Genomic DNA, 13,215 nt, shown 5'->3' with positions numbered 1-13,215 from the left:
TCGCTACACTCGCAATAACATCTTCTAACCATGTGTATGTGACCAATAAAATTGATTCAATTTGAATTAGGGCAGTAAAAATAAAAGTTTTGTCATACCTGTGATATACGGTCTATTATAAACTGGGTGGTTCGAGCTCTGAATGCTGATTGGCTGGTATATCAGACCGTATACCACGGGTATGACAAAACATTTATTTTTACTGCTCTAATTACGTTGGTAACCAGTTTATAATAGCAATAAGGCACCTCGGGGGTATGTGGTACATGGCCAATACACCACGGCTAAGGGCTGTATCCAGGCACTCCGCGTTGCGTCGTGCTTAAGAAAAGCCCTTAGCTGTGGTATATTGGCCATATACCACAACCCCTCGTGCCTTATTGCTTAATTAGATCAGAGTTATATATTTTATTAACCAATATTACAGACTTCAATAGCCCACAAATAAAATGAAGGAATTCAAGTAAAGATTTGTGCTTTAATATACTAAATTGCATCTACCTATAATATACAAACATTCACAATATTTTGTACAATCACTTTGTGCTTTTCTCCCATTTGTTCAAGGAGTTTACTGTAACACGTTTACATAAATGGTCTATATTTCTTCCCATGATACAGCATAAAAATAAATTCAGCAACACCATTATAGATTCTAACTCTATAATTTACTAATTTACTTAGAAAATAATTATATTAAGACATTGTCAGCATTATTGCAAATCTAGCAATTCAATAAAAAACTGAAAATACACATGGTGGGAAGTTACACATAAAAACGTGCTACTATGCGATACATAAAGATTTGGCAAAGTATGTTTCACATTGTCATCATTAGGTTATAATCCATAATTTTTCAAACACATTTATTCAATATTTTCTGATTTTATCCCATTTCACAAAGTATTTCGATGTGTCTCAGTTGACATTACATGATTTAAAGATTTCACATCTGCCCAAGATACATCAAACACTAATAAAACCGTTACAACTGAACACTCAATTATACAGTATATGCTTTGCTTTCTAAAACGCACACGTTCATGAAATAAACATTGTAAACATGGCTTACATGACGGCTACAAGATTATATTAGCTGAAGGGTAAGGAGGGAAAAGGGTGTGCTCTTCAATGAACATCTTTATTCTAGAACGTTATAGTCCCTCAGAATGTCAGAACACCCTGAACATGGCATTGGCTTAGTGTTGGTGGTGCAAGACGTATTGGCCATCTTGTCGTTTTATCAGTGTTATTACTCCCTTCATATCGTTGAGAATGAAAAATCAACGGGGCAGATTGCGTTCGTTTGTCTTAGCTTTAGTGCTTGCGAAACGCTAGTAGGACGGTCAAGAGCACGAGACAAACTGACTCGGGAACTTCTGCAGCTATCGAGGCTTATCTCCTCACCCGTGTCAACTCGTAACGTGAACAGCTGTGTGTGTTTCTTTGTGCGGTGGTGAAGCCACTTTTGTTTGGAGGAGGAGAGAGGCAGTGCTGTGCTTACCTGTATAACCCTGCTTAAGGTTCTCTGACCTCTGAACCAGCTGGAGGTCAAAGCTATAGGGGTGAAAAAGATATGTAATGCTAAAGAAAAGTAATCGTAGTAGTAGTAGTTATTGGGAGCTTGCAGTCACGAAATATATTGTATGGAGAGCTACCTTTGGAAAGAGGTTGGTGGAACTTGTAATAGCTTAATAACAGAGAATAGGAAAAGACCAGTAGTGGAATGGCAAGTGTATTAGGGGAGAACTGGGTGACCAAATCAGTATTACCTATTTCACACTATAGGGCCGGCTCGAACTGCACTGTTCTGAACATTTTCTTTTCACATTGTCCTTTGCAGCACGGTCCCAGCAACTACGGTGGATCCAGGCCAGCCCAGCACGGCTCGGCATGGCTTGACTCGGCCCTATAAGTGTGAGTCAGGCACAGGTGCACTTCTGAGGTAGCTGGGGGGGCTTGTCGGTGAGCCTTGTGGTCTTGATGCTGGGGGCCATGGGCGGCTCCACGTCCACTCGTTCGGACATCTTGACGCAGATGATGTCGACCAGCCGCTCAAACACCTGGCGGACGTTAATGTTCTCCTTGGCGCTGGCCTCGTAGTACTCGAACCCTGCAGACAGGCAGGACGAGTACATACAGCATGGTGAGTACATAGCTCTGGTCCAGGGCGTTAGTGCGTGTTCCTCTACCAAGTTAGTAGAGGAACGAGTACTAACGCCCTGGACCAGAGCTAGATGAGTACACAGCACACTGGATATTATACAAGTGTACCATGCTGTGTGTTCCATGTACCAACACGCTTTAAGATTCAATAAGATACTCGTAAACAGTAGTCACACTTTAGCCAACTGTACTAACGTTTAATGCAAGAAGCTAGCATAGTGCTCCAGGAGTGACAGTAGGTCTCAGGAAGATGACTGAATGAAACAGCTAGCAGGGATTAGCATGCCTTCACAACATGGGGTGCAAGGCACAGACACGACACATTATAGACATTAAATGTGTAGACTGGTTTGCAAGCCAACTCTTGACAAGACTAGAGCACTGCTAATAACATCTATAGGAAGAACTTATGCGGATTTGCTTATACAGCCCTTGGGGAAAAGTCTTTACAGGGTTTTACCAAGTTGACTAGAGTAGACGCCATTTGTTCACCACCTCAATGCGTCAGTGTGGTTTTAATTCAAATCTCATGCGAAACAGGAAAACGTGGCTAACGCACCCAATATCTGGCAGGAAGAACTTATGCGGATTTGCTTATACAGCCCTTGGGGAAAAGTCTTTACAGATATTACAGAAGCTGGATGACAGTATGGTAGTTCAGAGTGCAATTTAAGGCAATTAACACCACCAATTAACTCACCTAATTGGTCAGCCAAGTGCTTGCCCTTCTCTGCGGGCACTACCCTCTCCTCGTCCATGTCACACTTGTTACCCACCATGATGACCTGAGCGTTATCCCACGAGTAGGTTTTTATCTGGGTAGCCCTGAAACACACACACAGTCGCACACACACACAGTCGCACACACACACAGTCGCACACACACACAGGCTCACACACACACACACACACACACAGGCTCACACACACACACACACACACACACAGGCTCACACACAGGCTCACACACACACACATACACACACACACACCACACACCACACACACACACCAGGTTTCTCCAATCAGTGTCTTTTCACTAGTGGTGAGTAATGAAAGGAGGCGATCAGCAAAGGAAGCCATTTTCAAGTATTGAGATGCAGCCCTGGTGTCTCAGACCACTCACCAGTCCTGTACAGCGTTGAAGGACTCTTCGTTGCAGATGTCGTACATGAGGATGAAGCCCATGGCTCCACGGTAGTAGGCGGTGGTGATAGTCCTGTACCTCTCCTGTCCTGCTGTATCCTAGGGGACAGGCATACGTACGTATTGTTACTACCATTGATATATCATCATATGATAGAAGAACGTTTTACATGAGTCGTGTTCACTAGGAACCAAACGGAAGCAAACAGGCTGAAACAGGGTGTTCACTAATGAATAGGACCCTGTGCTATGTTAAAGAACCACTGTCTACCAGAGAAAATTGCATGTTAGAAATAAGCCATTTGCTAACACAAATGCCCAGTTCCATAGCCTTCTACAGGTCTGCCAAAAATAAAGAAACAGACATAAAGTGTCTTAATAGGGTGTTGGGCCACCATGTGCCAGAGCAGCTTCAATACACCTTGGCATACAATCTACAAGTGTCAGGAACTCTAGTGAAGTAAGGCGACACCATTCTTCCACAAGAAATTCCATCATTTGGTGTTTTGTTGGTGGTGATGGAAAACGCTGTCTCAGGCGCCGCTCCAGAATCTCCCATAAGTGTTTAATTGGGTTGAGATCTGGTGACTAAAACAGCCGAGGCGTATGGTTTACATCGTTTTCATGCTCATCAAACCATTCAGTGACAACTCGTGCCCAGCATTTTTATACATGACCCTAAGCATGATGGAATGTTCATTTCTGAATTAACTCAGGAAGCAACTGCTTTCAATATACTTTGTATCCCTCATTTACTCAAGTGTTTCCATTATTTTGGCAGTTACCTTTACATTTCCTGTGTATATGAAAGGCACAGATACTGGCATTAGCATCATTGTTTGCATCGGGAGACAGATCTCTGACAGAAACACTGATTGTGGCTAGGGGAGATTAAGACATCTTAGCAGGAGTTGAGGAAAAAGGGAGGCTTGGATGGAAAGTGACTGCAATATGCTTATCTCGTATCTTCCAAATCTAAGCTTACAGTATACCTCTCTGTGAGGAACTGTTGCCTGGGCAAAATCACATGACACACAATGCATCTGTGAAATACCAGGAGAACGACTGGGATGTTGAAAATTACAGATCAAGCCTTTCTCACCTCGACCAATCAGTGGAGGCTGGTGGGAGGAGCTATATGAGGACGGGCTCATTGTAATGACTGGAATGGAATCAATGGAACGGTATTAAACACAACCAACATATGGAAACCACATTTGACTCTCTACCATGAATTCCATTCCAGCCATTACAATGAGCCCATCATTCTATAGCTCCTCCCGCTAGCCTCCACTGCAACCAATGGCACATGTGAAATGTGTGGAAGTTGCGATTTCACACTTACAATTACTACAGAAGCTTGAGCTCTCGGCTTGCCACTTATCATTTAATTAAAGATCAGAGTACATGTGGTCGGCCTGCTAACGAGGGGGGGGGGGTGTATCAAGCATCCCAGAGTAGGAGTGCTGTTCTTGGATCATCCGCCCCTTGTCCATGTAATCTATAAATAATGGGGCCAATGTGTGACATTGGGATGAACATTTCAAAATGGTTTGAATCAAAAATTAAAAATGATTCTCATGATATTCCACAAGTGTACGTAGAGGAATAAAAGTGAATATATGCAAATTCACCCATAACTCCACTTATAGTCCGAGATCCTTTAAGCAAGGTTCATACAGGCATTGGGAAGTCAAATTCAAGAACTTGAAGGGACTTTTTCAAGCACGTAAATGTAATTTTCAAGAACCTCAGTGTTATACAATTGTATAATTTATATAATTGTATTTATAGGGCCTAATATAGAACCCCACCTCCCCCCAAAAAGCATGCAAAAAGTATAAAAAATAAATAAATAAAGTAGGCCTTTTTATGAATAATACATTTTTTAGGCCTTGCCAATGCATTGATATTTCAAATTATTATTACATTCTAAAAAATGTGAGAAAAATGTGGACATTGCCTGACTAAATAGATTGGATGCATGCCGATTTTTCTGCAGCCTATGTGGCCGATGCAAGCACACTAATAATAAATCCATGAATAACGGTAGCATTAATCTCACCATTTGAATCTCACCATTGCTATTTTCATGATGAGAAAGTAACCAGAAACCAGGTTCTTTTTTAAAATGGAAAAATGTGCATGGAAAGCCAAATTTAAGCCAACATCAGATGTTGTCGTCCTCATAATTACCACAAGAGTAGCGCAACACCCTTCAATTGAAGCGGCGGGAAACACACATCTCTCACATAATCGGATCAAAAAGTCAATCACTGATCCGGAGAAATTTACTACAATAATTATTAGGCCTTTTTCAAGCACCAAATTGAGGAAATTAGGCCAATTCCAGTACTTTAATTTATACGCTCCAAATTCAAGTTCAAGTACGCTACTTCAAGACCCTTGTATTGTTTAAAATTGCAGGTGTAACATGGAAAACAAAATGTATTTGTCATTTTATTTCATTACCAGATCATATTGTGAATAAGCCCACTAGGCTATGTCAATTTTAGCCATTATATCCAGAATAATTCATAGGAATAGCGCTGGGTGTTGCACAATAGTCTATCCTACACAACTGCGCACAGTAGACTGGGTGTCCAAACCGAGGCACAAAAAACTATGAAAACATGAACACATTACCTTGATGCTTTCTCTGTTAAATCTAACGAGACCCTGCTGTAAATCAAGCAGACAACAACAGATGATCAACATCAATTCGCTAAAGATATTAGATCCATCGTGGATCCAGACAACTGTCTTCACCGGCGTAACGCATGAGACAACAAAATATTCTGGACATTCCTCATGAACACTTTTTTTTCCAGCACTTGGGCTGTTGTTGCGTGGCACGCGCTATCTATCACAACAGCTGTTCGTCACTTGACTGTCATTCAGAAAAATCCTTCCTGGATCAGATGACGATATCACTGCGTAACTAAGCCGCTGGATACCAAATGCGCATCCAACAAGTATTATGCATAATTATTGAAGAACCACGCTAATGATAGTATCGATTTAGGTTTTAAGTATCAAGGTACTGCGACTCTTTAGGTTAGCATTTGATTTTGTAATCACATTTATTATTTTGTCTTTGTGTGCCCATGAAAAGTGTTTTCACCCCCTAACATGAGAAGACACGAAATGTTACATAGTTACACTGCATTTCCGAGATCTAGATCCAGGATTCTTACAGGGTTCAAGTTCAATGTATCAGTACCGTATATATATATATATAATTATTTTTTATTTTTCTTATTTTGCCAGGTAAGTTGACTGAGAACACATTCTCATTTATAGCAACAACCTGACGAATAGTTACAGGGGAGAGGAGGGGGGATGAATGAGCCATAATTTAACTGATTAATGCTTAATATATGATAGTACAACAACTTACACTGCCATAAATGCAAGGACAGAAAAGTAATGTATTATGTCACACGATTTTGGACAACTCCGTCAAGACACCAACCATGACAAAGGGTTAAACATAGGTAAAAAAAAAAAAAAAAAAAGACTTATATAATAGAATAAACTTTATTGTCCATCCAGGATGGACATTTTTCTTTGGCATCAACTTCCATTAAACGAATCACACACACATACATTCTCACATCATACACATTTAAACCAGTCAGTCCATCATGTTGCATCCACTAACAACATAGAGGACATGAATACATTCACTCACAAACGACCACTGGCCCAACTGCACTAGATAGATAAGTACATATACCGATACAACTGACTTTGCATTTAGTAGTCCAACAGCACAAGGAACGAATTAACGTTTGAACACGTTCTTCTTGGCCATGGGCATTCTGAAGCGCCGGCCAGAGGGAAGCTTCTCAAACTGAGGGCGTAGAGGGTTGGAGGGGTAGCCAACGACAGCCAGTGACTTCTTTTTGGTTGCCTTGTGAAACAGAATGGTGTTGGAGGGTCGTGTCTCTCTATCTTTGGTGCGAGTGTGTTTTCAGCTTGTCGTAGGACCTACAGTGCATGTTTGTGTACAGGCATGATGAGAGAACTCTGTAACAAGCTGTCCCGATTAGGAAATGCTCACTAGTTTATAGAAAGACCCACATACGGCATCTGATGCTTCTGACCAATTGACATCATCTGTGTCCTGGCTATTTAACTGTAAGGGAAGGAGAGGTTTGAATGTGTAAGTGGGTGATATTTACCAATAAATAGGCTGGGTTACAGATCTGTTTGTGATATATAGCCAACTCCTATGGTCATACAACCAACACAACAAAATACAGACCTGGGACCAGGTTACCACACAAACATCTCCCTAATCATAATAAGCCACTCAAAGACTCAATCTAACCCATATATTGATCCCAAAGACATGTCCACTGATCTCCCCTCGTCTAAATCTTAAAGTGACTTTCAGAGGCGTCAATATCTCATAGTCCCGATGGGCGCTTCCATTTTTCCAAATGCAACTATTTCAGAATGGAATTGGCTGTGGGTTTCTTCTTCCCATCTAAATATGGAAAGCTTGTTTTGCACTAATGCTGATTTGTTGCCATTTCACTGCCTCTCTGTTCATTCGTGCGGCAAATGCACATAAGCAGAAACATGTAGGAAACAGCCCAGCACTTTGTCCTCATGTAATTAATGGGGATTTTCACATACAGTTCCTTCGGAAAGGATTCAGATCCCTTGACTTTTTCCACATTTTGCTACGTTACGGCCTTATTCTAAAATGTATGAAATAAATAAAAATCCTTAGCAATCTACACACAATACCCCATAATACCCAGGGTGGTATGCCAGCAGCATACCACCCTGCATACCACTGCTGGCTTGCTTCTGAAGCTAAGCAGGGTTGGTCCTGGTCAGTCCCTGGATGGGAGACCAGGTGCTGCTGGAAGTGGTGTTGGAGGGCCAGTAGGAGGCACTCTTTCCTCTGGTCTAAACAAAGATCCCAATGCCCCAGGGCAGTGATTGGGGACACTGCTCTGTGTAGGGTGCCGTCTTTCGGATGGGACGTTAAACGGGTGTCCTGACTCTCTGAGGTCATTAAAGATCCCATGGCACTTATCGTAAGAGTAGGGGTGTTAACCCCGGTGTCCTGGCTAAATTCCCAATCTGGCCCTCAACCATCACGGTCACCTAATAATCCCCAGTTTACAATTGGCTCATTCATCCCCCTCCTCTCCCCTGTAACTATTCCCCAGGTCGTTGCTGCAAATGAGAACGTGTTCTCAGTCAACTTACCTGGTAAAATAACGGTAAAAAAAAATAAAATAATGACAAAGCGAAAACAGGTTGAGAAATTTATTTAAAAATATATATATATATAAAAACCTTATTGACATAAGTATTCAGACCCTTTGCTATGAGACTAAATTGAGCTTAGGTGCATCCTGTTTCCATTGTTTCTACAACTTGATTGGAGTCCACCTGTAGTAAATTCAATTGACTGGACATTATTTGGAAAAGCAGTCACCTGATTATATAAGGTCCCAGTTGACGGTGCATGTCAGAGCAAAAACCAAGCCATGAGGTCGAAGGAATTGTCCATAGAACTCAGAGGCTTCTGGGGAAGGGTACCACATTTCTGCAGCATTGAAGGTCCCCAAAAACACAGTGGCCTCCATCATTCTTAAATGGAAGAAGTTTGGAACCACCAAGACTCTTCCTAGAGTTGACTGGACGGCCAAACTGAGCAATTGAGCGAGGACATCCTTGGTCAGGGAGGTGACCAAGAACCCGATGGTCACTCTGAAAAAGCTCTAGTTCCTCTGTGGAGATGGGAGAAACTTCCAGAAGGACAGCACTCCACCAATCAGGCCTTTATGATAGAGTGGCCAGACGTAAGCCACTCCCCAGTAAAAGGCACATGACAGCCAACTTGAAGTTTGCCAAAAGGTACCTGAAGACTCTCCAACCATGAGAAACAAGATTCTCTGGTCTGATGAAACCAAGATTGAACTCTTTTGCCTGAATGCCAAGCGTCACATCTGGAGGAAACCTGGCACCATCCCTACGGTGAAGCACAGTGGTGGTGTAACAGTATAACTTTAGTCCGTCCCCTCGCCCCGACCCGGGCGCAAACCAGGGACCCTCTGCACACATCAACAACAGTCACCCACAATGCATTGTTACCCATCGCTCCACAAAAGCCGCGGCCCTTGCAGAGCAAGGGGAACCACTACTTCAAGGTCTCAGAGCAAGTGACGTCAACGATTGAAAGGCTATTAGCGCGCACCACCGCTAACTAGCTAGCCATTTCACATCCGTTACAGTGGCAGCATCATGCCGTGGGGGTGTTTTTCAGCTGCAAGGACTGGAAGACTATTCAGGATCGAGGCAAAGATGAATGGAGCAAAGTACAGAGAGATCCTCAGGACCACAGACTGGGGCGAATGTTAACCTTCCAACAGGACAACGACCCTAAGCACACAGCCAAGACAATGCAGGAGCGGCTTCGGGACACGTCTCTGAATGTCCTTGAGTGGCCGAGCCAGAGCCCGGACTTGTACCTGATCGAACATCTCTGGAGAGACCTGAAAATAGCTGTGCAGCAACGCTCCCCATCCAACCTGACAAAGCTTGAGAGGATCTGCAGAAAAGAATGGGAGAAACTCCCCAAATAATGGTGTGCCAAGCTTGTAGCGTCATACCCAAGAAGACTGTAATTGCTGCCAAAGGTGCTTCAACAAAGTACTGAGTAAAGAGTCTGAATACTTATGTAAATGTAATATTTCGATTGCTGTTTTTTCATACATTTGCAAACATTTCTAAAAACCTGTTTTTGCTTTGTCATTATGGGGTATTGTGTGTAAAAAAAAGTCAAGTCAACTTTCCGAAGGCACTGTACATAGACATAGGCTCCGCTGCCACCTGTGACCAATCACAATGGTTGCACACTAAAAGGTGTCCGCATACTAGGTTCCGTTTACTCCTAGCAGAACTCGGCTAGGCGAAGCGAACAACTGAGAAAATACCAGCAATATTACAGTTTGTCCCTCTTGAGATGCCATAGCAACAAATAGTCAATATACACTTCCACCAAATATTCTGAATTAATCTAAGATAAAGAAAGAAATCTGTAATAGAATTTCACGTTTTTGCAGAGCAGGTCTTAGTCGTAAAATTTTACATCAAACTAAGATATTTGGTGCAGTATTTCTCAAGTGGAAAAACGTTGAATGACAACTAACTCTTAATTGAAGAATCCCTACTGTTGACCAATCACTGACGAAGGGCTACCGAACTTCGATTAGCCTCAAGAAAAAAACGTGTGCGCTCGAACAGCTGAAAAAAACCCTGCAGAACGCTGGCGAAAACTAAAACGTCACAACATATGAGCGAACTGACTGGAAAGCAAGCATACGGTAACCTTAACAACAACACATTTACCCCTGAGAAATTAAAACAACTTGCAGCAGGCCGCATCCCACTTCGCAATCACACATTTGTCTAGATGTGTGGCCACCTTCCACCAGACCTGGGTTCAAAATACTATTTGAAATCTTTCAAATACTTTGACCGTTTGCTCTAGCCTGCCTCGAGTGCCAGATGAGTGGGGCTTGCAGTTTTGGTCAATTCTATTGGTTCATTAAACCATCTTTAGTGGAGCTCGCTATCTGCTATCACAAAGCAAGTGCTATTACTGTAGCTTTTTGCTAGATTGTTGTTGCTGCTGCAAACATCAATAGCGCAGCAGCTGTTTTGAGTGCACAGTGTGAGTGCACTGCCTTCTATTTTTACACCTCCAGCTAGGCATTTAAAGACGGGATCAATCTGCGCTGATTACCACTCTCTGCTTATCACAAATTATAATTTACTCTGTCAGTGTTGTCTGCCTAGACCCCCACTTCTGTACCCCCCCATCAGTCCCTGTGTACTCTCCGTGGGTTCTACCCGCTCACCCTAAGGGGCCACTATAATTGCCTGCAGGATCTCGTTGTTGGGGAGTAGTGTGAAGAGCTGCTGCCATGACAACCATCATCGCCTGATGATGCAAGCTCACCAGAAGCTTCTGTTGCCTCTTTTTTTCTCTCCCTGGGCCTGCAGGAGAAAGATTGTCCGAGCCTGAAGCATTACAATTGAGACATCCGACAGACAGGGAGGATGTGTGTTTGATTGATTCATCTGTGTGTCCGTGTGCGTTGCGGATGACTGTCTGCTTATTTCATTTATCTGTAGCACAGTAATGACATCGTCATGGCTGTAGACAGTCACAAGGACTGGGTGCGACTGTGAACGTGGAGCTCGAGCCAAAGAAACACGCTAAGTGGATCAACAAAGCGTACCCGGAAAAGGACAAAATGTAATCATCATGCACATAATAACATGATTACGTATCCTGTGTGTATTGGCGCATAATGAATATAGTCCTTATGCACGGTGCACTCAAGCACTGTGTCTTGAGCAGTGGACTTTCAGCATGTAACTACAGTTTATGTAGACTGACAATATAGAGTGGCCCTGGGTTGAATGGAACAGGATCATTACCTCCTGTGCGGTCTTATCAAGCCCACTGACCGTCCGCAAACAGGTGACAAACAAACGACAGCTTGAACGACACCTGCGCCACCACATGGAATAGCATTAGAGTATCTTCAAATTCCATCCGGTGAGAATATATAGCGTGATCTGTTTGTGCTGTAACGTCAACTCGTTGTTATGGTTGGCATGACAAGGAGAGGCATGGTGGCACAAACAGCATGGCGCCCAGGCTAGAGAATAGATTGGGTTGAATGGCACAGAAGCAACTGCAACTACTCACCCATATCTGGAGCTTGACCCTCTTTTCGTTCCTGTAGACGGTCTTCACTTTGAAGTCGATGCCCACCGTGCTGACGAAAGAGTTGCTGAACGAGTCGTCGGCGTATCGGAACAGAAAGCTGGTCTTGCCCACGCTGCTGTTGCCAATGATGAGGAGCTTGAACATGTAGTCAAAGTTCTGGTCGGAGCCATCTCTCTGCCCAAAGCGCTGGTCTGCCTTCGCCATCTGTGGAGCATTGGAGCATTGATCATGTGTGCAGACAGATGGGTGGATGAGTCAAAAGGGGTTGGAGAGAAGTGTTCACTCAAGAATGAATGCCTTTGCAGAGGAAACCATGGTTTCAGGACTATTATAGTCGGGCTATAATCTCCACCATCTTGATTATCTGTTGGGGCATCTTCTCGAACAGATTTCTCAGAAATGTCATGACATGGGGAAAAATGAATGTTGCATTGTACCTTTATTATGATAGCCTATATATTATATAATGAATAAAAAGGGGTTTTAATATGCAATACTGTTAACTGGATATATTAGTTGAATTGATCAGACAGTGATGTCTAGACATGTGCTAGTGCATTTTTCATGTGATAGTCGACTAACGTTATGTATGTAGGCTAAATGGATGGTCAGTGCAAATGCTTGGCACTGAAAACAGGTTTAAACCGCAGGTGTGGCCCGTTATTCAAAACACACACGGGCTATTCAAAACGTACGACTAAAGCTATAACTAAGTGCAACATTTATGAGATGGCATCTTCATTCAGAGAAACCATAGACATCCATGTCTGTATACAGTAGGCTTGTGAAACCATCATCGAACTGCTGCCATCGTTACGATTAAGGCACAGGTGCAAATACATAGGCTAATTCGACATTTGTCCTTGGTCATATGGTACTGCTGTCAGACTACGACCCATAGTTATTGCTGTAATTCTAAAAGTATACGGATAACCGGTAAAATACCAAGACATTAGATGTTTCTTACCTCTAAATCTTCTCTGTGTGGTTGTTTTCTCACCGTTCTCCTTTCGTTGGCTCCGCGACTGAACTGCGCTGTATGCACCTGACAAGTCAACTCGTTGGCAAAACACTTCTTGATTATCTATATGAATCGGCTTCTGTCTTAATCTGTAGTTTATCCAATCATG

At 42.8% G+C, this 13,215-nt stretch overlaps 1 protein-coding gene across 1 annotated transcript; it reads right to left on the bottom strand.

Moving 5' to 3' along the window:
- Window positions 1–458: 458 nt before the first annotated feature.
- On the bottom strand, window positions 459–13,163 carry LOC139540804 (ras-related protein Rab-3B-like). The gene is made up of 5 exons (XM_071344782.1): window positions 13,053–13,163; window positions 12,065–12,289; window positions 3,293–3,411; window positions 2,867–2,991; window positions 459–2,113 (listed from the first exon to the last, which is right to left on the bottom strand). The coding sequence occupies exons 2-5, from the start codon at window positions 12,287–12,289 to the stop codon at window positions 1,923–1,925; spliced, it is 660 nt and encodes a 219-aa protein (XP_071200883.1). The 5' UTR covers window positions 13,053–13,163; the 3' UTR covers window positions 459–1,922.
- Window positions 13,164–13,215: the final 52 nt, after the last annotated feature.

This window comes from Salvelinus alpinus, chromosome 16 (assembly GCF_045679555.1).
Source record: "Salvelinus alpinus chromosome 16, SLU_Salpinus.1, whole genome shotgun sequence".
Classification (NCBI taxonomy): domain Eukaryota; kingdom Metazoa; phylum Chordata; class Actinopteri; order Salmoniformes; family Salmonidae; genus Salvelinus; species Salvelinus alpinus.
This window is presented reverse-complemented; position numbering and strand designations above follow the sequence as displayed.

Coding starts and splice junctions, on each gene's coding strand:
- LOC139540804 (XM_071344782.1), bottom strand. CDS start 12,289: ATGGCGAAGGCAGACCAGCGCTTTGGGCAGAGAGATGGCTCCGACCAG. Junction 3,412..12,064: donor GGGTCAAGCTCCAGATATGG/GTGAGTAGTTGC, acceptor CCTGTCCCCTAG/GATACAGCAGGACAGGAGAG. Junction 2,114..2,866: donor GCACTTGGCTGACCAATTAG/GTGAGTTAATTG, acceptor GCCTGTCTGCAG/GGTTCGAGTACTACGAGGCC.